Below are 26,930 nucleotides of genomic sequence, written 5' to 3'. Positions count from 1 at the left end.
TTATTTATCTATTTTTGAAATGGTGTACTTAGGTACACAGTTTACCAAAAGGTCCAAATTTTAAAAATAAAAATAAAAATCACCATAACAGTTAAGCCGTGTCCAACTTAAACGACATTAAAAAATGACTTGATTTAATTTGATCATAATATATATATTAATTTTCTGGATAACATATGAAATTGGTATAAGTTATATTGATACTTTAAATCGCATAGAACAAGATTTTAAGTAATTAAGTAATAAAAGGATTATGAAAAATATATTTTTATTAAAATATAAAGAATGTGAATTCCATCATATTCAATCGAATGAGAGTTTAATATAATATATGTTTTTGTTAAAGTTTTAGGAAACATGACATTTATACTACTTCTTTGTTTTAAATATTAACTTTATGTATTATTTTATTTTTTTCTACATTGTCTATATTATTTTATCATTTTTATTATTCTTGTTATTATTATTTTATTGAGAGTAATTAAGATATAAGCCTAAAACACACACAAATCTTATATCATTGTTTGTTATTATTTTACTATTTAGAGTAATTAAGATGTGAGTTTAAATCACACACCAATTTCATACTGAACAAAAATGAGAGAATTAAATATTAAATAAAAAGAATATTGATAAACTTATTATTTTAGAGTTGTATATGAAAAGTAATGATAATTCTTTTCTGTTGGTTTCGGTCGAATTACAATTATAAAATTTATCTATAAATCATTTAATAATATTGTACTGTATAATATATACGGGTCTGAGAAGTTCATAATTCATTATGAATAATCGAGAGTGAAAGTTTTAATATATATGAAACGCGAAAAGTAGTAGATTTCAATATTCCACCGGCGATTGGAAAAGGAAAAGTATGAATGTATTTTAAAAGGCCACACTTGGTGAACAATTACTGTAAGAAGCAATCCAGATATTAACACTTATTTTTAAATTATCCATTAATTAATTTTCTCCTAACAAACTATTCCACAAATGCCATATGCTCAACATGTGACCCAAACATGCTTCCATTTCAATCTAGAATCCATACAACCAAATTTTAAATTTTAAATAATAATATTACATTTTGGATTACTGTGAGTTATCATTACATTTTTAAATTCATAAGCAGATTCCTTTATAAATAATCTTTAAAACTTAAAATTGACGTTTTTTTGAGGTTATCTTTTCGTGCTAAAATGAAATGAAAAGTAATTAAAAAAAAAATGTTACATAGGTTGTAAAGTTATATTTTCGTTAATCATTAATATTTTAAAACCAAGGAGTTCATTTGAATTTATTACATTTAAAAACTGGAAAAAAATGTTACGTCTTAACCTCCTTCATTTTAATAAAATGTAAAAAATTACGATATGTTGTAGATGTAACACAAAATCAGAGAACAAAATTTCTAATAAAAGTTAGAACACAATTAATTCCAATTTATACAAACTCTTAATAATGTCAACTTTCACCATTAATTATTATTATTATTATTATTATTATTATTATTATTATTATTATTATATTATTATTATTATTATTATTATTCAACCTTAAATATCTGCTAGGACCCCTCTTATTGGTCCCACTTCATAACATGTAGCTACTTTTTTTGAATTTCAAACTTGAGTCCTGTTTTAGTTTTGGATCTACCGAAACACATTTCAATGTCATGTATCTTCGTAATTTATCAATTTCCCTCTTTAAATGTATTTTCAAGTCAAATTACATTCACGAAAAATAAAAACAAAGATGTCTACCATGAAATTAAACTTTAGAGAGTTTGAAAATTTTGGAACAATCAAGTGCCGCTCTCCTAATGTTTATATTATTTAATAGGTTATATTCATGTATTTTATTTGTAATAAACATTTTCTTTACCATATCTCGTATCGGTAATTTTTTTCCTACAAGAGTTAATTAATTCAGTCGTTGTTGAGATGTTTATGTAAAATATTGATTTATTTTAAAACCGTCCTGAGAAATCATGTGATTGAAACTAATCTTTACAGTAAATTAACGTATTTCATGAATCACTTAGTTTCGTGATGTTCTAGTTATCATTTGCGTCATAAATTTGTCTCACCGTGATCTCATCTCTTAAGTATGATTATATAAAATATTACGAAAATTAATGATTTGATTTGTCGCCTGGGTGGGTGTGGATATTTACAATCTCAAAACTAAAAAAACAAAAAATTCCCCAAAACTCTTTTTCACTTCTCTCAACCCTTTTTATTTCATCTCTATCACTTCAAAATTTTTCCTATCATCCCTAATATAGTTTCAACTAAACACTGGTCTTCCTTCCTTACCCAATTTGTTTTTATCTCATCTTCATAATCTCTCTCACCTACACACAAAATTATTTTGTTATTAAAATGGAGAACAAATGAACGAACAAAACAAGAGTAACAAATTGTGGTGTCGCGGGATGCTTTTAATTAAATTATAACGTTTTTTGGATTCGAATCTAAGAAAAAGATGTAAACAACTAAGATAAAAAAGAACTCAAAAAATGATGAAATATTTCGTTCCAATTTAATTGAATATAGTACTGGAACTATATTTTGTTTCAAATTATCAGTATTTTAGTTTTTTTTAAGTATTTTTTATGATATCATTGTCCCAACCTATCCATGAATCTAAGAAATAGTGAGAATTATTTATTTCTAGCGAGAATTCTTGATTTCTCTCAATATCTCTCTCAATTCGAAAGTTCAGGATTTGAATTGATGTCCTTTCGTCGAATCCTCCTAATTGTATTGATTTATCCAAAAGATTTCACTTCAATTGGATTTGTGTGGGTAAGAGAGAATATGAAGATGAAAGAGAAATAAATTAGATAAGTGAGGAAGTGAATTAGGGTTAGACGAGTGTTTTTTATTTTTGTTCAGTTGACACTAGGATATGAATGACAGTAAAAAAGTTGGAGTGAGAGAGATCAAAGAAAAAAGGTTGAGAGAAATGAGAAAGTGAGTTTTTTTTTAAGTTTTAAAAATAAAAATTATTAAAATACCCTTAACCTTAAAACTCAGAATCCATAATATATAAGAATATTTTTGCCTATTAAAATCCGATACACGTTACTAAAATGTACACAAAAAAAAACGTACGACTCATATATATATATATATATATATATATATATATATATATATATATATATATATATATATATATATATATATTCTAAGTTAAGGAATAGTATTATTTGGGAATAATATTGCAATGATGATTCAATATTTTAATCACATAATTGAGTTGTAAATGGAAACATATAAACACATGTCTTAACAATTTAACTTATCATTTTATAAAAGACTAGCTTTTTCCCTTAAAAAGAACTTGTTATTGTAATTTAATGTTAAAGATGATTTATTATTTATTTTACGGTTTCATGAATGTTAAAGTTTATTTATTATCTTTTTCGTTAAATGTAAGCTTTTGATTCAAATGATTTAATTATTGTTGTTCGTTGCATCACTAGACTACGCGATCTTGAAATGGTAAGTATTCTGGTAATATCTCATGAACGTTGGAAAATTTGATCTGAGTTTTATTGTTAAATTATTGAAATAATAATTTTACTTTTTTTTTAAGATTTATATTTATTGGCGATCTTATATCATGAACAATTGCAAACATTTTAGTCCTTTTATGTACAATTGTTTTATCATAAATGGTACGGAATGCGCTATACGAAAATGGGGGAATCTTGCAATATTAAAAAGATGAAAGTTGTAGTTGCATTTTGAAAAAGTACACTTGGCGACGATGACGCGTACATAATTACGTATTTGGACAAAGATTAGCCCAAAATCTAGCGTATGTAGCAGTCAGTATAGAGTACACGCGACCCAGCAAGTACCATATAAATAATTACCTTGTAACATTTTTGCTGCAGATAAGAAAATTTGAAAATAATAATAATTTTTTGATATTTTTCGGAGGCAACCAATTAGAGTGGGTCCCAGAGAGGGAAAAATTTCTTCTTGTGTTTTCTTATTCTTTTTGGACATTTTTTTTTCTTCTTCGTTCTTTCTTCTTCTCCTCGGCTTCACACAGTTCTCTCATTGCTTATTTTTCTTCCATTCAACAATTCTTCCATTCTTCATATCTCTCCTTTCTCTTGCTTACCCTCTTCTCTTTCCTAGAAAACGATTGCGACTTTGCCTATGTGGCTCGGTTTCTTTGACTCGTTCACACTAAATTCTTTGCTTATCTCTCAAAACAGTGCATTTTTGCGGGTTTAGGAGTTCGGATTCATTTGGAGGTCACATCCTTGTATTCGTTTTTGGGTTTGCTTTGACGGTAAGGTGTGCATTTCTTCATATTTTTATTTTTTTTTTGTTTTAAAAATCAAATTTTGTGCACTTCTTTTAAGTCTTGATGGGAGTTGAAAATGGCAGTTTTCTCGATGAATCTCGGTCTAACATGGGAGATTTGATTGAAAACAGAAGATTTGATTGAGTGTTTTTTCTGATTTTGGTGGATCAGTCGTATGTGGATTTCCTTTTGTCTACAGATATTGTTTCTACATTGAGCTTTGATTCATTTATTCATTACTGTTCGCATTGCTCGCCATTTTAAAAGTTCCAATTCGAGATTTTGTGTTCTCAACTCTTTGTCAATGCATTGTTTACAAATAAATCTACAACTGTAGTTCTTCATTCATTTCTGTGGGACTCTTGAATCTGAGCCATCTCGGTTGTTTCTACTAAATCTTTTGATCTTGTATGGAATGTTGGCTATTGTTTAGAAATTATTATCGCAAACATATCACCTTAATTGATAAGTTTTTTGGTGCACTGTCATACTATAAATATTTAATTTTTTCGCTCTCCCGATGGAAACCATGCTTTCTTGCCCGCAAGCTTTGTTTGATTCAACTTACTGCAAAACTGTTCTGTATTTCCTTTGTTTATTGCATCAATCCATACAACAAAAAAAAAGGCCGATTTCTTACCTTAGGTGCTCTTCTTAAAATGATGTTTGATAATTTTCCTGTTTCCATGAAGTTGAACGTGTTCATATTTTACGAAGGGGCTTTCCCCCTCTTTCTCTCTGGAAATCTTTTTACTAAAATAAATTAATTAAGTCCAGGCAATTCTTTCTAATTTCTATGATTATTCTTTTATACTCTATGATAACAGTTAGGGACTTTAAACAGTTGGTTTTTATTCTAGGATTATATAAGAACTTTGATATTGAGTGCTATTGAGAATTTCAGCTTTTATTTATTTAGGTAGATATGCCTTTTCCTCTTTCTTTTCAATCTTTAAATTACATGTGACAATTTTAATTTACGTACACATTTTAATTTGCATATGTTGTGTTGATGACTATCATTTTTGTGAAAAGGAAAGTGAACTGAAATTGAATTTATGCATCTACATTCTTTTCTTTGGAGAATTTATTTTATTCTAGTTGGGCTTTATAGAGTAGGATTATGAATTAGTTCAACAAAGAGAAAAAAGAATGTCAAATCTCATTCAGTACTTATACTTTTGTTTGTACCAGAATTAGTGTTGGATCGGATGTGTATTATGTGCCATTATTGTGGTGCGGGCTTGTCAGAATCAAATTTTGACAATAAAAAAGAGGGTAATGAGAGTAGTCTAAAGTTCAATGCCAAAGTTTCCATTAGGCCTTGCAAATCCTGTGGAGAGAAGCTAGAGCGAGCAAATTCGAAGTGGCGTAGTAATAGTCCGTTTGAGACACCATATGTCAGTCCAACTACATCATTGCAAAGTACTGATAGCTGTGTCTCCACCTGCAGTAAATTACCATCCCTCTGTTTTCATCTATAATGCTGATGATGTTTGTCTTATATTGCAATATGGTTTTATATAACTGAGTTATTCTTGAATATCTGATATTTCAGGTGACTTTTCAGTTGATGTGAACTCATGTGACAGGTACTTAGCTACGTCCAAACAGAGTTGTGAATAAAATATTTAACTTAGCTGTGCTCAAATACCTGCTTTGTTTCTTGTGCTAGGAATAGTCAAGAAGAAAGTACAGTTGAAGGTGGTGTAGAAGATCTCGGTTATCAAGTGAATGGTTCACAAAAAGTAATGGAAAACTATTCCGAAGAAAGCAATAACAACAATGAGGGTTACACAGTGAGAGATGTGGAAATTGCACAAGGGCATAACCTTCAAGAAGAAAAAGCTTATCATTCTGAAGACCCTATTGAATCCTCTGTCGAGGAAACTGAATATTCTCTTCCAGATGATCTGGAAGTCCAAACTTGGGAACCTCCTGAGCCGGAGAACCCACAGGATGACATGGACAATAGTGTGACCTGTAATGACGATGATGAAGACCACGGCATGGGGATTGCAAACTTGGGTGAGCCAATTTCTATCAATAGTTCTGAGGATGAATTAAGTGGGACCTATAGGTTCAAAGAGGAAAAACTAAGAGCAATGGAAGAAATGATGAATGGCAAATTCAAGGCACTTGTTGGTCAGCTTCTTAAATCTGTAGGAGTTTCCCCTTCGGACGAAGGTGATAAGTGTTGGGTGGACATAGTTACATCTTTATCATGGGATGCCGCTTCTTTTTTGAAGCCTGATGCAGTAGGAGGTAGTACAATGAATCCTGATGGATATGTTAAAGTCAAGTGCATTGCTGCTGGTTCTCGTGGCCAAAGGTAAATGTAGTTTGTTCATTAAGAATTTTCTTTCTGACATTTCTATTTATTGTTTTTACATATACTCCCACTAACAGGTTATGGTGGAACTTTTACTTCAGAGAATTTTTGTTTCAAATTTGTTATGGTTATAGTTGGACTTATCAACAACTTAGTTGGACTTATGTTGTGAGTGTTTATGTGGCTGTTTGAGAGAGTTTATGAAAATACCTTATGACTTATCCAGAAGATGGTTTTGGCTGATCTTAATAAGTTCCAAAGGGTAGGTTTATGTGAAGCTTAAAAGACCAACCTCCAAATTCCAACAGGGCCAAAAATATAAAATGAGCACTGTGATTTTTTTTCTTCCTTAAAATTGAATACATTTTTTTATTCACTTCTTCACCCAAATTAATATAGATACTAATTCCTACATGGATACAAAATGTATATTTGTTGCTAATATTTTTTCTCTACATTTCTTTCTTTTCCACTAAAAATATATTTTACTTAAAATACATTTATATTTTTATCTGTGGCCAGTGATTTCTTTTACATGTCGTAAGTTTTTTGTTTCCTTCTAAAATGGTATGTAGTGATGAAATTTTATTATAGTATACTATTTTATATACTTATATTTATTTATACTCATGATAGCGATTTTTAAGTGTATATCATGATTTAATGATACATATACAATTTTAACACTTTAATCGAGTTTTTATTAAATATTTGATATTTTAAATTTTTGATACGTGTCTCTTAATTTTTTTTAAATTAATGAGACTTATGAAATGTTTTTAAAATTTAACTTTATCTTTTGATTCCCACATATAGTGCAATGCAAAAGAAGGAAATAGCAGAAAAAAACGATGAGTGAGAAATACAGAAAGGAAGACGTGAAAACTGAAAGAGAACTTAATGATGAACATGAAAGAGGTCACGTGACTGTTTTTAGTTTGGATAGTAGATTTAGGCCTAACGGTTACTATTCCACCGTCTCATCTCTTGTAATGAACTAGCGTATAAAATTAGCTTGCCATTTTGATTCATAATAGCAAATTTTAATGAAAATATTTTGTGCTGCAGTCAACTAATCAGAGGTTTGGTCTTCAAAAAACATGCTGCTCACAAGCATATGCCAACTAAGTATAAAAATCCTAGATTATTACTGATTAGCGGCGCACTTGGTCATTCTATTGATGGCCTGTCCTCATTTGACTCCATGGACCAGGTAACTTAATTAGATTACATTCTGTTATTCACATTCCATTCACTAGCTGATTGTTTCTTTACTTATAGGAGAAGGATGATCTGAAATCTAAAATGGATCGTATTGAAATGTGCCATCCAAATGTTATATTAGTGGAGAAAACTGTCTCTCGTGATATACAAGAGTCAATTTTGGCAAAGGGAATGACACTTGTGCTTGATATGAAGCTTCACCGTCTGGAAAGAGTTGCACGTTGTACTGGTTCACCAATTTTATCATGTGATAATTTGAATGGTCAAAAGCTAAGACACTGTGAGTTTATTTATTTTGAGAAGTTTGTGGAGGAACATGATGGGGTTGGTGAAGGAGGAAAGAAGCCCATCAAGACTTTGATGTTCATTGAGGGCTGTCCTACACGATTGGGCTGCACGGTATGCCATTATCTGTTGCTTGGAATCTCTGTTTTCTTATTTATTCTAGTTCTTAATCTTCCAAACTAAACTCCTTTTCTTTGGTGACATTGCAAATTTTTGTGTTTACTTTTACGTGCATTTATTTGAAAGTACACATGCTTGTATAGCTGATCATTTTGTCTCTTTAGCATGCCATGATAATGAAGCCTCAATTTGGATGGATACCATACTACCCTTACAGCTGTATATGTCAATATATTGAACAATGAAGTAGCACTTTTCACGTAATTGATACTGATTTTCACTTTGAAAGTATGAGATAGAAATGTGACGTAGAACCATTGGTGTATTTTGGCCTAGAGGGTCAAGACTCACAATGAGTATTCCACTTATATTCCTGGCCAATGCTGAACATCTTAACAAACCTTTCACACCTATGAGTAGTTAGATTTAAAATAAAACCATTCCTGTGCCTTCACATAATAAATTTGAACGCTTCCATAGATCTGTAAAATGCCTGAGGAGTATTGGCTGAGTGACTTTGGATGCAGGAAATTTCAAACAATGTTTGTTTCATTATTATCAGCATATTAGTAAGTTAAAAGGTGTTTATAATCCTTTATTTCTAAGATGCTCCTATAGGGTATTTATTGTCTAATCCGTGCTTAATTTATGTGTATCTCAACTATTATTGACCTTCATCTGTCATTATGAACATGAAATTGGCCTTTCTTCCCGTCTAGAGTTTTGGATGTTGTTAACTGCTACTTTGCCTGCCATTGCAGATTTTACTGAAAGGAACTCACAGTGATGAACTGAAGAGGATTAAATGTGTCTTGCGCTGTGCAGTTGTCATGGCATATCACCTAATTCTTGAAACTTCATTTCTTGTTGATCAGAAAGCTATGTTTTCTACCGTTCCATCTTCGAGTGTCACAGATATCTTGCCAACCAATAAAGATTCCTGTGATTCAGCATCGACTAATTCAAGTATTCCGTCTCTTGAGTATTCTGGTGAAAATGGAATAGTTAGTACTGATATTGTTATATGCAATGGACTTCAAGAAAAAAATACAAATGGAAACAACTTAGTAGAGGAGTTTTCTCCATTCTCTTGTGAACCATATAATCCTGCTGTCTTTTCTGGGTTCTCAGCTATTTCATCTTCTCTTAAGAAAGTTATGGGGGATAGTTTTCCCTTTGCTTCTTCTGCTCCTTATCAATCTTTATCAGCATACTTTGGCTTCAATGGAAGGAAGCCTGATGGTCAGGTTGATGAGTCAATTTCTGTTTTAAACTCTCCAGAGGCTGATGGAATTACCATGATGGAAGGAAAAAATCATTCTAATGAAGTGAAGTCACTTAATGATGGGCAATCCCTGACTTCCCCCGTGTACATAGATTCCAGTGACAATATAAGTAAAGACGGCCATAATGATAGAAAAGAACTCCAAAGTAAAGATGATATCAATTCAGTATTGGATTCTCAGAGTATTTTGGTCTTGATGTCTAGCCGGAATGCCTTAAGAGGCACTGTATGCAAGCAAAGTCATTTTTCCCATATTATGTTCTACAACAATTTTGATATTCCACTGGGAAAGTTTCTTCAGGACAACTTGCTCAATCAGGTTTTCATTGCTTTTTCTCTCTTCCTCTACTTTATTTAGTGACTATTGGTAATCATATGATACAGAGCGTGATTCTGAATCATTTGATAAAGGTATAGTTACATTACAGCTAGCTAAATAGTATGTAGGTACTGAAGTTTCAATATGCAATATCATTCTTGTGTGTATTTTCTCTGTAAAACAAGGTTGGACTAGGTTTTTGTTCTAATTGATTGTTATTGTTTTATATACAGACAAGACTTTGTGATGCCTGTCAAGAATTGCCAGATGCTCACTTTTATTATTATGCTCATCACAATAAACAGCTTACAATACAAGTTAAACGGTTGCCCCTGGAAAAACGTTTGCCTGGGGAGGCAGAAGGGAAAATTTGGATGTGGAGCCGTTGTCGAAAATGCAGTTCTGGTTCTACAAAGAGAGTGTTGATATCTACCACTGCCCGTAGTCTATCATTTGGAAAATTTTTGGAACTTGGCCTTTCTCGCTATTCTTCTAGCAGAAAATTGAGTTGTGGCCATTCTCTTGATAGGGATTTTCTCTATTTCTTTGGGTAAAATTATCTATATATTCCTTTTTCATAGTATAATCGGCTTTGTACTTGTTTTGGTTTATCTTTAACATGTTCAATATTTGTTTTAGAGAAACAGATGTATTGTTTGACATGTCACCTTCACTTCTAAGGTCTGATGATTATGAATTAGGCTATTAAGTAAAATTTAGTTTATTTTCTTTTTGTGCTGATACAAATTTGAAGTGCCACCCAAGTACTTTTAAGATTTAGGAATGTTCCTTAATGTAAGGTGCTTTTTTTTGTGTTGTGCTCAGTAGTATAGACTCCATGATTTGTGACTTGATAAACTCAAGGAGGGTTTTATTGATGCTGGGTTTCGTTTTGTCGTTCCTTATCATGCAGATTAGGTCACATGGTTGCTATGTTCAGATATTCTTCTGTCACCACATACACTGTGTCTATGCCTCCTCAGAAACTGGAGTTCAATGGTGCAATGAGACAAGAGTGGCTTTTAAAAGAGACTAAGAATGTATGCTTCCTATTAGGCTATTTTTATATAGATATTTCTTTCTTTCGTTTGTAGGGGCTGAAATATAATATACATAAGTTGAGAAAAGTTTTGCTCTTAATTCTCATACATTACCTGCATATAAAGTATCTTTAATTTTCTTTGTTTTAAGGTGTATATGAAAGGCATATCATTATTCAGAGAAGTTGCAAACTGTTTGAAGACAATACAATTTGATGGCCTTGGAGGATCAATTAGAGATTTCTCTGAGGTTGAGAAGATGTTAAAGCAAGAGCAAGAAGAGTTTGAGGTTAGCTTTCTGTTTTGAAATGATTGAGACATTTCTTTTTACATGGAACCAACTCAAGTCCTAATTTTAATGTGTTTATACGAGTTGTCTCTTTTCTAGCTATAACCTTAAATTTGGATTTGTATTTGTTTAATTTGATATGCTAGAATGCATTAACAATAGTGATAATAATACATAAAATGGAAGTTTTAGTCTGTGATGGTATTAGCGCAATAAAAGTCTGAAGTTTGATATTGCTGTTACTATAGCTCTAACCAAAGTTTCATTGCCAATGCAAAATTTAGTTTTTTGTTTAATGTGGACAGGTTTAATTTATTGCTAGTGATACATTAGTTTTGGATTTTCATTTCAAGTTTTGCTCCGGATGGAAGCCTTACATATTGTGATTACTATGGTGAATATTAATTTCCTCGGACTTCTTGTGTTCTGATAACAGGAAAATGTCAAGACTGCCATTGCTAAAAAAGGGGATCCAGACCAGGCTTCCTTCAAACTTCTCACTTTGAACCGGTTAATGTGGGATCTTTTGATTCAATCTTATGTGTGGGCTCAACGGTTGTACCCATTACGCTCACTTGATAGCTTAAGACTTGAATCTGATGTCTCTGAGAAAGTTAGTCAAGATGGGGATATAGAAATTACGTTTGACACACCTGTTCAAGTACATGAACTACCAATAAAGGAAATTCCAATTGGAGGACCTCTTCTGGACTGTAATGAACAAGATGATCCATCTAACACACAGGATGTGAAAGTACCTGTTGTTGATGATTTGATATCAAGGAGATCTTCTGACCAAAAGTTGAAATTGAGTCTGGATGTTTCCACTCAGTTACCAGATCATCTTGAAGTACGCAAGAATTCTCCAGTTTCTACAGATATTCCAGCTAATCATCCAGTTGCAGATTTGAAGCTATTAAGTAAAAGTGCTTCCAATTCACCAGTTTCCAACTTGCTGGATTTAAATGATTGGTTCTGGAAACCATTTACCGACATTCGGCAGATAGGCATAAGGGAATTCCAGAAAAGATTATTGCCAAAATTTGAATCTGTAAGCAGCTCCGTTGCTGAATATATACCCACAGCCAATCAATTAATCACCGATGAAGGTACACGGTTGCATATCCCTCTCAAGACTGACAATCATGTTGTGTCTGACTTCGAGGGTGAACCCTCAAGTATTATTGCTTGTGCACTGGCCTTATTGAAAGATACATATGAGGTATCAGAAATTGATGATGAGGACGATAGAAATGAAACTGGTATAACTTCAAATTCATCAGAAAGTTTGCATAGCTTGACTAATGGTACCTTAACTTCTTTACAATCATTTTCAAGGAGTTCTTCAGATTCTGAGTCTGTACATTCTGCAGCAAGCAGTTCAGAAGAGTCACGGGCCTCTCGTGCTACAGAAAACCATAGCATAGAGATTGCTATGGGTGGTGCAAAATCACTTGGCAGGGAAAAATATTCAGTGATATGTCATTATTTCAAGCAGTTTCGTGAACTTAGAAACTGGTGTTGCCCATCCGAGCTTGATTTTATTGCTTCATTAAGCCGCTGTAGGAATTGGGATGCCAAAGGTGGAAAAAGCAAGTCCTATTTTGCAAAAACACTTGATGACAGATTCATCATAAAGGAAATAAAGAAGACAGAACTTGATTCATTTTTGGGGTTTTCTTCTTTGTATTTCAAACACATGAGAGAGTCATTTGAGTCTGGAAGTCAAACTTGTCTTGCAAAAGTCTTGGGGATCTATCAGGTTGGTGAGCTGTTTGCGCATCTTTTTCTTTTCCATTGGCTAACTTTTTCACCAAATTGTTAAATTTCAGTCTCTATTTACGTTTTTTTTTTTTACTTTTAGTTCCTACATTTAACAAAGTATTGTAGTCCCTCAACAGGGATCTTGCTTTGCCTAGTTCTTTTGGGATTAAAGCTGAAATAAAAGCAAGTACACAGGGGAACTAAAGCAAAAGAAAGCCGTATATAATTAAAATAGTGTTACATTTTCTAGCTTCATGGAATTTTAAGCATGTCAATCTGAATGCAGGTTACTAAAAGACATGTCAAAAGTGGAAAAGAGGTTAAATATGACCTCATGGTGATGGAAAATCTTACCTACAATCGAAATATTACTCGCCAGTATGATCTTAAAGGTGCTCTTTTTGCCCGGTACAATTCTGCTGCTGATGGTGATGGAGATGTTCTTTTGGATCAGAACTTTGTGAATGACATGAACTCTTCCCCATTATATGTCAGTCATAAAGCAAAGCGTGTTCTTCAACGCGCTGTTTGGAATGACACTTCTTTTCTGAATGTAAGTCTGCATTGCAAGCATTTTGCCTATAAGCTTAACTTTTCTGATTGAATTGTAGTATTTCTCTGAACTAATTTCTTGGGTTAATACATGGAGTATATGTTAGGATTCCAAATGAGTTTGGTCACATTAAGTAGGAATGAGCAACATATAAGAAATAAGATCCACATATCCATTGTCTTAAGGTTAATACATGGAGTATCTTGATTTTATTATATGGAATGTTCATAACTTATTGGCGTTGAACCTTCCCCAAGTTTTCCTTAATGAAAACCCAATAGTATATTTGGTAGCACAATTCATTTGAATGTGATCCATATTTTCAAATTATGGGAATTCTTATAATTCCTCCCTAGTTCTCCATACTAAATGCCCCTGCAATCCATCGTGGTATTTGTTCCTAAATTCTTCATAAAAAGCATATATATCATGCCATTACGTTACCCTTATTCTTGAATTTGTTTTTGTTTTGGACTTCTTTTCCTGATTATCTGACATTGTTTATTTCATTGTTTGCTCAATATGCAGTCAATCAATGTGATGGATTACTCCTTGCTTGTTGGAGTAGATTCTCAGAAGCGCGAGCTAGTCTGCGGGATCATTGATTATCTCAGGCAATATACATGGGACAAGCATCTTGAGACATGGATGAAGTCATCACTTGTTGTGCCAAGAAATGTGTTGCCAACTGTAATCTCTCCTAAAGAATACAAAAAGAGGTTCAGAAAGTTTATGTCTACATATTTTTTTAGTATTCCAGATCACTGGTGTTCTCAGAAATCTTCCAATCCTTGCAAACTTTGTTGCTCAGGGGAAGAAGATGATGATCATCCTTCCCCAGAAAAGCCCTAGTACAAGAGTGACGAGTGCTTTCTCTGTCCAAATCTATTGATTTCTTTCCAAAATATATATACAAATTTGAGAATTTATGCAAGTAGTTAGCAATGTATATAGACAATCAAATATTGATTGTAAACCTAGCCCTGCTATTCTGCATTTTTTAGCGAATTTCTAGGGATGCTGTCATTTACAGGTCCATCCTCTCCCTGTAAGAGAAAAGTAAATTTTTGTAAAGCCTATGGTAAATGTAAAGGTTTATTTAATCAATGAAGAGAGCTTGCCTTTGCAATCTTGGTTTTTGCTTCTTTACATATTACAATGAAACCACATTCTTTACGAATTATTATTACTACTTGAATGAACAGTCCTGCTACTAGACTCGTCAATTTGACCGCTCTAATATGGTTTGGGCCTGACCCACGTGGGTTGGGGCCAGAAAAGTCCACAGGGGCAAAAAGCCCTCATAAAAAAAGTCCATAAGGTCAAAATATCTATAAAAACCCTGTGGGTTAGGGTCAACCTATGGATCTTTTTTGTAGAATTTTTTTATATTTTAAATACAAGAAAAAATGTAATTAATTCTAATTTGTTGCAAGTCTAAGTGTTATAATTTCTAAAAATGATCCAATTATATTTGATAGACCAAAATTATCTAATTATCTTTTTTATTATATAAAATAAATATCTATTTTTCGTACTTAAAATTCTATAAATAATCTTGTTTGAATATATAAACTATATATTGAATTTAAATTATGATATAATATTTCATTTTTTCTAGAAGTTCTAATCTTCGACAACAATTCTATTTTTTCACATACACTGTCACACATATAATAATCCAGATTTCTTGTGCCAAAAATTAGACAAATAATTAATTTGGCCCAAAATACAAACAATAAAAAAATAATGTAAAAAAACAGAAATTCAAAGATAACTCATGTTAAAAGACAAAGGTATAGAAAACTCCAATAATTTAAGTGACTACTAATTAAATTCTTTCAATTTATTTTATACTTTCCAAAAAAAAATTGTCATAAGAATTATCTTATATCATTAGCAAAGCAAATAAAGAAAAGCATTTTTACAAGCCAAACTAAGACTAGAAATCATCAAATTCATATTAGAGATCTTTATTTGAATTACAACTTATCATTTACTATAAAAATGTATTTATAGAAAATAATTATATCTATCATCCATGAAACTCATATTGCAATGAATATAAATAATTTTTATTAATTTTATAAATAATTTTTGTTATAAATAATTATTTTAGTTTATCAAAATAATAAGTTTTAGAAATAATTAAATAAATAATAACATTTAATTTACAAAATATAAGATAATTATTTTAATTAAAATATATTTAATAAGATAATAACGTTTAAGCTAATTTTAATTTATGGAAAAAATTATTTTTACTTCTATATATATATATATATATATATATATATATATATATATATATATATATATATATATATACACACAAAAGTATTCACATTAGTCAAAGACCAGACCACCAATAGAACATGTTATATGAGTAGTTTAGAAATAAGTAAAAATGTAAGATAAACTGAAAATTATTAATGAAAAACTGATAAATATTAAATGAATTGTTTATAATTAATTAACATGTCAAAGAACATACCACCAATAAAACAGGTTGTATAAGTAGTTTAGAAATAAGTAAAAATGTAAGAATAAACTGAAAATTATTAATGAAAAACTGATAGATATTAAATGAATTGTTTATAACTAATTGCTGTTTATAAGATTAAAATGTAAATTTCCAATATTAATTTTTTATATCAACAAGTTTAATTTACATAAAACCTCATTTTTTATTTTTCTAATGCGGTTATTTGACGAATTTGATTCATAAATATTGATTCATAAATATTTAATATATAATAATATATAATAATATATATGAGAGAGAGCAAAATTACAATAAATTATAATAAATTATGAATATATAAATTATATTGTTTCTAAAATTTAATTAAAGTTTTGCAGTGGGGCTAAACCCACTTTAACCGTGACCCTAACCCACTTGAGAGGGGGATTTTGGGGATTGAGACTTTTTTCTGACCCCTACTTGAGGCTTCTTAAAATAGGACTTTTTCAATAATGGATTGGGGCTGACCCTAGGGCCATAAGTTAAATTGACACCTCTACCAGCTACTTTGAACAAAAGCTGCAAGTTAGGATTTGACTAGAAATAGAAAATAGAAACTTAGATAGAACAAAGTGACAGGAAATTTTATAGAATCTTTTTGCTGATTAAACAATATTTTATCTTTTAAATTTTTTACCCTTGTTAAGTTTAATATTAATGAAGCCACTCTTCGAAGGTTTTTTAATTAAAAGTTTCATCTCATCAAGTTAAGGATGAATGAGTTTGTATTTGTTTAGTGACATGTGATAGGAAAGTTTTGAATCCATAAGGAAATAATTAAGATAAAATAATTATTAATTTTAAATATGTTTTAAAGGAGAAATTTAGAATAAGTTTAAATACAAAGGTAGTGATGGATAATGAATTCCAAAGATAAAACGTAGAGATAGATTTTCTTTTCAAAGCATATTTTATCTACATATACTCCTAAATGATATATCAAATTTAAAAAAAAAATTGTAACCCTTATATAAAGTTTTATGCAAAAAATACTTTATGTTTCGGCAGAATTTAGAACCCTAATCCAAAACATTCAAAGTTGTCCTTTCATCATTCGGTTGCGATATCTTCTCTCTTCTCCTTGTCGAAGCCGCGAGGAGAGTGCTGCAAAAAACACTCAAACACTCAAGTTAGTGACTTTGCACAATAATTTTGTAATCAAGATTAGTTATTAGAGTTCAAAAGTAGTGACTTTGCACAATAATTTTGTAATCAAGATTAGTTATTAGAGTTCAAAAGTTACATGTCCTCTTTGTCACACAAATATTTATAAATTATAATGTTACATGTCCTCTTGTCAGACAAATATTTATAAATTATCGTTAGGTCAGACTCATTAATCACATAAATTATATTTTTAATTGTTAACAAATAACAATTATTTTTATTAACTCCCCGATAGTTATTACTATTTTTACCGGTTAACTGTTTGTCTGCTCAATTCATTTGGCTGGAAGGTATCATCGGTCGGCCATAAGCTCAAAATAACTTAGAAACTCTCTTGCATCTTTACCGTTCGTTGGCTATAAGTCCATAGTAACACTTTATTTTCTTACGAAGAGTTTTGTTAATAAAAGACGTTGTTTTTCGGTCGGTTTTTTCCATTTTAGCCGCTTATTATTTGCTTATTTTTTTCGGGCCAGGAGTCAGGCTATAATTTGATGTGCCTTTTTGCTCTGGCTGAAATTATATTTAAACTTCATCTTAGTTAGTAATTTGCTCCAAAAAATTTAACAAGACATGTTTAAGGAGAGGCTATTTCTTTTTCTGTAATCGTCTTAGTGAAATGACTTAGTTACTTATTATTATTATTTTATCTTGCTTACAAATTTGTATTACAGACTATATAACTTAAAATGTAAATTTATATTATAGAATTGTTTTTTAATTTGTATTATACATTATATAATCTAAAATATTTATGGATCTTATAATCTTAAAGCACGGGGAAAAATAAAAAACTATCCTTTTCTATTAATTTCAGCATATATATATATATATATATATATATATATATATATATATATATATATATATATATATATATTTGGAATTTTAGAAAGTATAGGTCCAGGAAGAAAACATGGGGTCGCCCAAAAAATTCCCATTAGGTTTACTTTCAGGTACTTTAAACAGCATTATCCCAATCCAAACTATATTATATAGGCTGTTAGTTATAACCACAGTAATGCAAAGGTATAAACATTATCCAAATTAAAAGCAAATTGGCACCAAAAAGTTGTTGCTGTAGAAGGAAAAGTATATTCCTACAAGAATTTTCATTCCAAAGGAAGGAACCTACAAAAAATATGGAATTGTTTCCTTTATTTAAATATTGAAAATATCCTCATCACAACAGAACTTCAATGAGAAAACTTTTAAAAGAGAAATCAGCGACTCAAACAATAAACAATAAAATCACCGATCAACATTTCACTCTGAAAACTTATCAGTCTACAATACAAAGTGAAGAGAAGCATGGAAACATATCAATTCAGGTGCTGTGAGATTCAAATGCTTAGTTCCACACTACTCACAGTCAATGGCAACTAACTTCTACACCATTAAATAAGCATTCACTATCTAAAGATTTAACAAACTCCTCTCACCAAAAGAAAAGAAATTGGTCCAAAACCGAACCAGATATTAAACTATATCTCGTCCCTCTAAAAGAAGAAAAACAAAAAAAACTACTTAAATTCAGGTACAATGACAACGTCGTGGAACTGAAACACCAGGTGGCTTTCTTCTCTCTCGAATTATGGTTTCTTTTATCCTTGGCAATTTTTGGTGAACTTTCTTCCATATGTGATTCACTGCACCATCCAAAGGCACTGGTCCAATACCACCCGGATGACCATTATCGTAGACAAAAATGGGCTGTACCCGAGCCATATTTTGGCGGAACGTAGCTTTCTGCTCTTTTGAAAAGCTTTTAAGATGATTGACGAGCCAGTTGGTTTCAGGGCATCACTAATTGCCACAAAAACAGAAAATTCCGAATAATCCACCATACCTTCAAATGGCAGCTCAATGTTGTCACTGACAATGACAGGTATACAAAGACTTTGTATTGCATCAAAAAGTCGGCATGAAGTCGGTGTATCTCCAGCTGGATGCAGACAAAATTCTGATGTTCTCATCCCTTTTATTGATTGATCTCGCCCAGTTGCATTAGGGAAACCTTCTTCCATTATAACACCAGGCTCACCAATCATTAGATCCCATAACTTCTCTCTAATCATACCTCCCTGAAAATTGAAATATTTGTCAATGAATGAGATAAGCATGGAACAGATATGGTTTTTGGGTTTCATAATTCGAAGGACCAGAATGACCATATGTATGTTGGATGAGTATAATGAATTGTTGGCTTCTCTTTACATTAAAATAAGGCGTGGAATCAAATTTTCAAAATGCTTTGTTGAGCCGGAATGAATTAGCTTAAGTTTTTATATTTGATCATGACAAATCCTCCAAGCATGTTAAATATTTATCACCAACACTATAGGCTACCTATGATGGTGAAGTGTTACAAAGTAGCCCCCCCAATGGCCAAATGAAGACATGAATAAAATTTGTTAACAAAACTAGATATATCAGTTAAGTTAATTATATAGGTCACATCAATTCTTAACCTTAATACCTCTTAATACAGCTGCAAAAATCTAAAGTAAATATCTTTGCAGTGCCAAAAGGTAGGTTTGATGCATGAGGTAGGAAATATTGGAGCTATTTTGTGAACGGTGCTCAAAGGGTAAATCATACATTTAGAACAAAGAAAACAACGCTATACTTCTCACCAACCGATTTTTCAGTAAATCAAAATGCCATTTAATAGTCATGAATTGTATTTTCCCGGATGACAGATTGATTAAAACTTCTAGTGCATGTAGAAGCTAAACGATGAAAGGGAAAAACCATAATGCTCATATTGCAATTATAAATTATAAACAAGCATTATGTTAAAATCTTTGAAGTGATTATTTATATCTATCTAGCAACATATCCCACTTTTTGTGAAAAAGGCAGGAAGAGAGCAACATCACAGTCACAGATCTTATCAACATGACGTTCAAGTTGCATAAGAAGTGGCCAAATAATTGAATACTGCCTCCTATCTTGGTATAGGTACACTAAGATTATTAATTCTTATCACAAAGAACGTCCAAAACATGGACGAGTGTGTCTTATGATCAGAGACAGAAAGGAGGACATTTTGCCTCAAAAAAAATCCTGAGCAACAACAATACTCTAAAGAATAGAGGTGACCAACACAACTTTTCTTTTCTGAAAAAAGTTGTAGAAACGCAGACACAGATGGCAGATCTGCTCAAATTTGTAACTTTCTTCAACCTCAGCAAGGAGCAGCAGCTGAGGCATTTTTCATACAATCTTAAGTCAAAAAAAGATAAACCATATATATCTGATGTGAAAATCCCATCAAGAACAAGTAGTATTAGACAAAAGGAACAACACTCACTCAATCACAAGTCAAAAGGTTTTAAAAAAATCCACAACCTCGATTGCGATTCCAACATCAAGCAACTAGAATTGTTGCTGCATCAGCGACATTTGTTCGCAATGTCTCACAATTCCAATGATGGTAACAGCAAGCACAACATAAAACACACGAAACGTACCAAAGTTAACACGGATAGTCCAATACTTACCCGGTGCCTATGTTTAGCTCCTTTGAAATACAGAAGTTGGTGACGCTCCTTGTTTTGTGACAAATCCAACCTCGGAAGCAAATGCGTGTAAGGCACAATCACATCTTTAATCACAGAAACTTGAGTATGAGGAACCACACCACTCTCAATAGAGTTAGAACCTCTGGAGTCAAGCCTATACCAACCGCCAAAATCCACAACGAGCAAAATAGCAGGGGCAATCTCATCTTTGACATGCCACATGGCCACCGGGTCTGCCAAACAACGCTTCAGTTTTAATACCCTGAGAATCCAAAGACTAGAAATTCATAAGCCGAAACACCCTCACATTCAACGCAAAAAAAGAAAAACAAAAACTGTTTCCAAAACCCACCCGTCAGCACAAACACGTGATCTCGTCCTCCGGAACGGTTCCAGGCCTCGGTGCTTCTAACGGCGTCCATGACCTCCCTCTGCCGCTTGTAATCCTCGTTCCCGGTCTTCTTCCTGAACGCGCCCTTGTTCGCTCCGAGCTGCATCTCCGCGCTGAGCGTGGCGAAGAACGGAACGAAAACGACGTCGGCGAGACGCGGGTCGAGGACACGCTTGGCGAAGGATGTGACGCGATGTTGTGGTGGGGTCATAAGGTCGCCCATGATCCAGTACTCCGCGCTGTACTGTTTGATGAGAGGGTTGTCCGGGTAAGGCGGGTATTTGGCCACTGGATGGAGGGAGGGGGGATGCCGGTGATCTTCATCGGTGGAGAGTCGGGAGTCGGAGAACGAGGTCCAGTAACGGTGGAGAAGGTCGTAGTTGAGGGATCGGGGGAGGTCGGCGACGTAGACGTTGATGGTGGTAGAAGCGTGAGGGTAGGTAGAAGAGTGTAGGATTGTGGCGGTGGGGAAGAAGAGGAAGATGAAAAGTGAGAAAAGGGAGAGGAGGATGAAGAAGAGAAACAGATTCGGAACGGTTAAGGAGGTGTTGCTCTTGTTACTCTTCGCCGTCATTGCCATCGCTTTCTCACTGTTCTCTCCCTCGGGCTCCCTGTAAGAACATAAGGTGACACAAGGGAGAAGAAAACAAGAAGATGGTGGGTATTTTTCTTTAAAAAAGAAAAAGAAATTATTACTTTATTTAACATATATTTTAGAATAAATAATATATACTTAATATATTATACTCTTTCTTTATCTTCTTTTTTTTCTCTCTTGTATCAGTTTTGTCTCTCCTCTCTCCTTCATTTTACATGTTCTTTTTCTTTGTTTCTCTTCCTTTAGAATTAATATCGAAGTGAAGTGTCACGTACTTTTTAATTATTAAATGTTATTTTATATTAATATTTTAATGATTAAACATTTAAATTATCTGATTTTTATTTATAAATATTATAATGTTAAATTTTGAAAGTACTTAGTTAACTTTTTATGTAGTAAAAATTAAACTATTCTTTCTAAACTAAGAACTTAAAATTTAAAAAACTGAATGAATTTATTAAAACAAAAAAAAAAATCAAACTGATACAAATTTAAACATTGTAAATTTCCTAAAACATAATTTTTTCCAGATATAAGCTTAAAGAAGTTTGAACTAATTAATGAAAAACATGAGAAGGGTAAAATTTGACAGATAAATTAAAGAGTTTTCAGATAAAAACAAAATACTATGATTGTAAACGGACAAGAAACTTAAATTGGGAGAGTAAAGTAAAGGTTTTTGAAAATGAAAATGGATGCATCTTCAGAAGATAATGCTGTAGTGATTAACGCCATTAATTACGTAATGCTGTAAGATCCTTACGTGGGAAAATAAAGAAATAAAAGAGAAGTCTAGAAGTATAATCGCAGTCTGCCGATGGAATAAAAACAAAATCTAAATCTTGAGCTAATGGACAGTGGTCGCTGTTGCCATCAAAATTGCATCACTGTCTTTTTTTTCTCTCCCACTTGATGACTTATTCCCTTCTGAAGAATGAGGAATGCCTGAAGGTATAATATAATAAAAGCATTGTCATTATCACAGGCATGTAATATAAAAGCCTCTAGTATGATCAATTCGATAAATAAAATAAATCGAAACCCCAATTGAAAGTTTCTGCTTACCACTACGCAAAAGAGAAGGAATTTATAGTGATGAGTCCCATAACATAAAGTCGATCTATCAAACGACAGAGAAACTTGAAGTAAGCGTGCCTCCATTTTCCATTTAAGAAAAGGGCACAGCAAACTCCCAAAAAACTCATGCCAAATCCAGTTTCTGTTCCAGTATAAAACCATGACCAAAATTCAGATTTATCCTCATCTTCTTTTATTTGCTTTACATAATCTTGGAAGCATGTTTTTGTAAGTGGAGGTCCACAAAGATAAGTATTACCGATATAGCTAAGTTCACCGAAACCTTGGAGCTGTGTTCCTGATGGTATTTTGCCTGTGAAATTGTTGAATGACAGGTTTAAGTAACTCAAAAAGGACAGATTTGATAGAGTTTGGGGAATTTCACCCCAAAGTTGGTTTGCTGAAAAATCAAGGGACTCCAACTGGTTCATGTTTCCAATCTCATTTGGAAATTTTCCGGTTAATTTATTGTGGGACAAGTTCAAGGAACATAATCCAAGGAGTCTAAACATTTGTGGAGGTAATGCTCCAGAAATATTGTTACTTGACAAATCAATTAAGTTCATAAAGTGCAGGTTTTTTCCGTATTTTATTGCTTGACCCTTTGTAACCAGCTCAAGATTGTCTTCAAAGGTGTAGTAGCGACCATCAGGCAAGGGAAAGAAAAAAGAAAGCATGTGGACTGAAGTTTTGCCGGAAACTAAGGCTGTGATATTGTGAAGGCAGTTGGGTATATGTCCTGAGATTGTGTTATCTGCAATATCCAAAACAATGAGGGAAGACATTTGGCATATATGTGGTGGGATATTTCCTGTAAAATGATTGGATCTTAATTGGAGAACTTTTGCAGCATCTGGTATCCAATTTGGTATATTTCCTGAAAAGTTGTTTTCCCGAACATTGAAGATTAACAAAGAGTGACAATTTTTCAGCGAGGAGGGAATTTCTCCATAGAGCTTATTTTCATGTAGATGGAATGATGTGAGATTAGGCAACAGGCCCATTGATGGTGATATCTTGCCTGTTAGATAATTGCTTCCCAAATTAACATGAACCAATGATTTCCAGTTTCCCCAACAATTTGTAAGTCCTCCCGACAGACGATTAAGTGATACGTCCAAGTACACCAAATTACTTTTCCCATTCAACATCTCATCATCACACAAGAGAGAAGACAAGTTTCCTGATAATGAGTTGTTTGACAACCGTACAACGACCACGTTCGATGACAATCGAGGCAACCAACCCTTCAGATCATTTGATGACAAAGATACGAAAGCAGAGTTCAACAACACGTTTGACAAGTTCCCATCTATCGAATTCTGTTCTAAATTCACTTCTTTCATTCTTGACAGAAAATTCCAAAATTTTTCGCTACCCTCAAATGATGATTCGTAAATACTTAAAGATTCAAGAGACTTTTGTGTGTATAACCACTCAGGAAATTTAGTTCCTGAAAATGCAAGATTTAATCGCTCAAGTTGAAAGGGAGGAATCCAGTTGGAGTCAAAATCAAAGATTAATGGTGGTGATATGAATATGCCTAACTTCTTCAATTTTGACAGTCTGGCAAAAGTTTTCTCAGACACAACTCCCGTCAATCTATTTGAGTTGACCCCTAAGAAAACTAAGGATGATAGATTTCCCAAACTTGTGGGAATAGATCCAGAAAACATGTTTTTTCTAAGATTAAGATGTCTCAGATGTTCAAATTCTCCTAACCAATGTGGAATTGGTCCGTTGAAGTAATTGTCGTGCAAGTTCAAGATTTCCAAGTGTCGAAGATCTAACATCGCCTTAGGTAGTTGACCTTGTAAAAAATTTGACCCTAGGTCAATGGAAGAGATACCACTACTTAAATTGAATAGCCATTTTGGTAACACTGACCTAAAATCATTTCCAGGAAGAGAAAGAACTTTGAGTGCTGTAAAATTGGCAAATTGAAGATACGGACTCAAGTCTTTAAGATGACAATGATGCATGTGGAGCTCTAAAAGTGATGGAAGCTTGATGACTGATTGAAGCCATTTGGTTTCCCTGTGAAGATCAATGCCATCGAGGTTAAGATATTTCAAGGAGGAAAAATGAGAAAGCCATTGAAGACTGGTCTTGGCATAAAAGTTGAACGATAAATCAAGATAACGAAGATCTGAAGAGTTTACACATCGATGGGAAGGAGTAGCAGTAGACAGATTATGGCAATTTAGGGAATACACATGAGAACCAAATTGAATAGTTGAGAAGTTGTTATTACTCAGATTCAAGTGATATAGAAATTCAAACTCCAGGACAAACAAGGATAGGTAAATGGAACCTGTGAGGCAGTGTGATTTATCTATTTTATCAGTGTAAGTTGGAGGAGTTGTGTAACAAGGAAGACTGAGTTGAGTGACTCTACTCGTGAAATTGTCACACATGACTCCTTTCCATTCGCAACAATCGTGTTGAGTTGACCATGAAAAGAGCACACCTGCTGGATCTTCGATTCCTTGCTTGAACTTTAAGAGAGCATCCTTGTCTTTCTTGTTGCAGCGAATATTGGAGTTGCAATTGCCAGTATAGAACATGATTGTGCATAGCAAACAGGCAAAGATGATTGCAAGCAGAGGAGGAAATGTATTCATGGTCTGAACCTTGATTCAATGGAACTCTACTGACATTCTGAATTTGTCTTGATATTATAAAATGAAGGACTCTATTTATACTGTTGAAGAGTTTGGACTTTGACGCATTATATTTTAGTAAAGGTAGAATGAACTTTTGTATTTTTTTAAAAAGATAAAAATAAAAAATAATTAATAAATAAAAAATAATTTCAAATGAATATAAAAATTTTGTGTCGGTTAAAATATCATTTTCCATCGTTCATATCTGGATAACAGGATAAAATACTTCACATCAGATAAAATTTTATGTTGAATGGAAAATATTATTACCATTGCAACTGTTTGTGCAGCTAAATCTCCGTGTATTTGTACGCGCATGACAGAATATGTTCCCCACACGATGGAGTGAGAAATTTCAATCCTTAATAAAAGCTCATTTATTATCTTTGATGCCCAAGTCACATGATGGAATGAGAAATTTCAAAAATCAAAGTCTTACTCTCTACAGTGACAGTATGTAAATTAATAGCTCTATGTAGTTATATTATATTTTATATTAATATTTAAATTTCAATTAAAACATAAATATCAAAGTAGTTTAATTCAGTATTACAACAGAATGTAACTGTAGGATAAATCCCACTGTTGATGGGGTGAGACAGAAATTTGATAGAGTGTAGAAGCAATACCCTTATATGAATGGTTGGATGTGCTATATTGTTAAGATTGCTGCAGGGTAATTAGTGTTACAGTCAAACAAAATTGTCGGTTCCCAAAATTATCAATTTCCTTAAGCTAATAGAATAAGGAAAATGACACTTGAACAACCATTTTTGACAACATTTAGACACGCGCACACGTGTCAAAATCTGAGTGGTCCATTTTCATTTAATTTTTCCAACTGGACCACTCAGATTTTGACATGTGTGCACGTGTCTAAATGTTGTCAAAAATGGTTGTTCAAGTATCATTTTACATAGAATAATTATCAATTTCCTTCGGCTAATCGAATAACGACATTTTTAGCATTTACATATCACCAATAGAATTACATTTGTTATTAGTTATTAACTTTTCTAACGAAAAAGTGATGCTTTTTTCTTTTTTTATTATTTTAAGTTTTCTTATAACCGATAAAATATCTTATATTAATTCGCTCTTATATACAAACTAGAATACACAGTAAAATTCTCATTTGTCCTTTTTATCAGTTCATTTATTTACTTCCAATTATTACTAATTGAGAATAATTTGTTAACATAAGATCTGTTTAAATTGTCTTAACTAATTAATATTTTTTGAAGAAAAATGATAAATATTATAATTAATATGATAAACTATTAATATTTTTTGAATAAACTATTTTTTATTCAGATAAGAGAATACGATAAACACAAATTACATAATTCTCTCTCTCAAAACGTTAATTACTGAGGTGATAAATAACTAAATAAAAATAAAAATATTAATCTCTAAAATACTTAAAATAATTTC

General features: G+C 32.3%; 3 protein-coding genes across 11 annotated transcripts; 1 reads left to right on the top strand and 2 right to left on the bottom strand.

The window, feature by feature from the left end:
* Window positions 1–4,044: 4,044 nt before the first annotated feature.
* Window positions 4,045–14,672, top strand: LOC148202430 (putative 1-phosphatidylinositol-3-phosphate 5-kinase FAB1D). Of its 8 annotated transcripts, none has more exons than XM_088110085.1 (13): window positions 4,045–4,317; window positions 5,527–5,757; window positions 5,891–5,924; window positions 6,014–6,664; window positions 7,733–7,877; window positions 7,946–8,287; window positions 9,055–9,897; window positions 10,131–10,447; window positions 10,811–10,937; window positions 11,089–11,226; window positions 11,663–12,988; window positions 13,277–13,543; window positions 14,072–14,672. In XM_088110085.1, exons 2-13 carry the CDS (start codon window positions 5,544–5,546, stop codon window positions 14,393–14,395), a joined length of 4,728 nt encoding a protein of 1,575 aa, XP_087966211.1. In that variant the 5' UTR covers window positions 4,045–4,317; window positions 5,527–5,543; the 3' UTR covers window positions 14,396–14,672. The 8 variants fall into 8 exon arrangements, with proteins under 8 accessions (XP_087966211.1, XP_087966210.1, XP_087966209.1 ...); XM_088110084.1 differs by having other exon boundaries at window positions 6,008–6,664; XM_088110083.1 differs by having other exon boundaries at window positions 5,527–5,784.
* A 3,801-nt stretch (window positions 14,673–18,473) lies between these two features.
* Window positions 18,474–22,666, bottom strand: LOC124821631 (putative arabinosyltransferase ARAD1). Its single transcript, XM_047293548.2, is given in 5 exon segments — window positions 18,474–19,024; window positions 19,027–19,318; window positions 20,741–20,994; window positions 21,114–21,763; window positions 22,517–22,666. Coding segments are annotated over 4 exon segments (1,422 nt in total). The 5' UTR covers window positions 21,733–21,763; window positions 22,517–22,666; the 3' UTR covers window positions 18,474–18,767.
* Window positions 22,557–25,520, bottom strand: LOC124821630 (receptor-like protein EIX2). 2 transcript variants are annotated; one of them, XM_088110089.1, is made up of 3 exons: window positions 25,145–25,269; window positions 22,819–24,867; window positions 22,557–22,698 (listed from the first exon to the last, which is right to left on the bottom strand). In XM_088110089.1, the coding sequence occupies exon 2, from the start codon at window positions 24,810–24,812 to the stop codon at window positions 22,821–22,823; it is 1,992 nt and encodes a 663-aa protein (XP_087966215.1). In that variant the 5' UTR covers window positions 24,813–24,867; window positions 25,145–25,269; the 3' UTR covers window positions 22,557–22,698; window positions 22,819–22,820. The 2 variants fall into 2 exon arrangements, with proteins under 2 accessions (XP_087966215.1, XP_087966214.1); XM_088110088.1 differs by having other exon boundaries at window positions 22,819–25,520.
* Between the last annotated feature and the right edge of the window lie 1,410 nt (window positions 25,521–26,930).

This window comes from Vigna umbellata, chromosome 3, assembly GCF_029865625.1.
Source record: "Vigna umbellata cultivar VRB3 chromosome 3, Vumbellata_1.0, whole genome shotgun sequence".
In the NCBI taxonomy this organism is placed as follows: domain Eukaryota; kingdom Viridiplantae; phylum Streptophyta; class Magnoliopsida; order Fabales; family Fabaceae; genus Vigna; species Vigna umbellata.
Note: the sequence above shows the minus strand (reverse complement) of the source record. Positions and strands in the feature narration are given on the sequence as shown.

Excerpts from the sequence above, each read along its gene's own strand:
- LOC148202430 (XM_088110081.1), top strand. The coding sequence starts at position 5,544 with ATGTGTATTATGTGCCATTATTGTGGTGCGGGCTTGTCAGAATCAAAT. Across the intron at positions 7,878-7,945 it reads CATTTGACTCCATGGACCAG|GAGAAGGATGATCTGAAATC; the intron begins GTAACTTAATTA and ends CTTTACTTATAG. Across the intron at positions 9,898-10,130 it reads AGGACAACTTGCTCAATCAG|ACAAGACTTTGTGATGCCTG; the intron begins GTTTTCATTGCT and ends TTTTATATACAG.
- LOC124821630 (XM_088110088.1), bottom strand. The coding sequence starts at position 25,454 with ATGAATACATTTCCTCCTCTGCTTGCAATCATCTTTGCCTGTTTGCTA.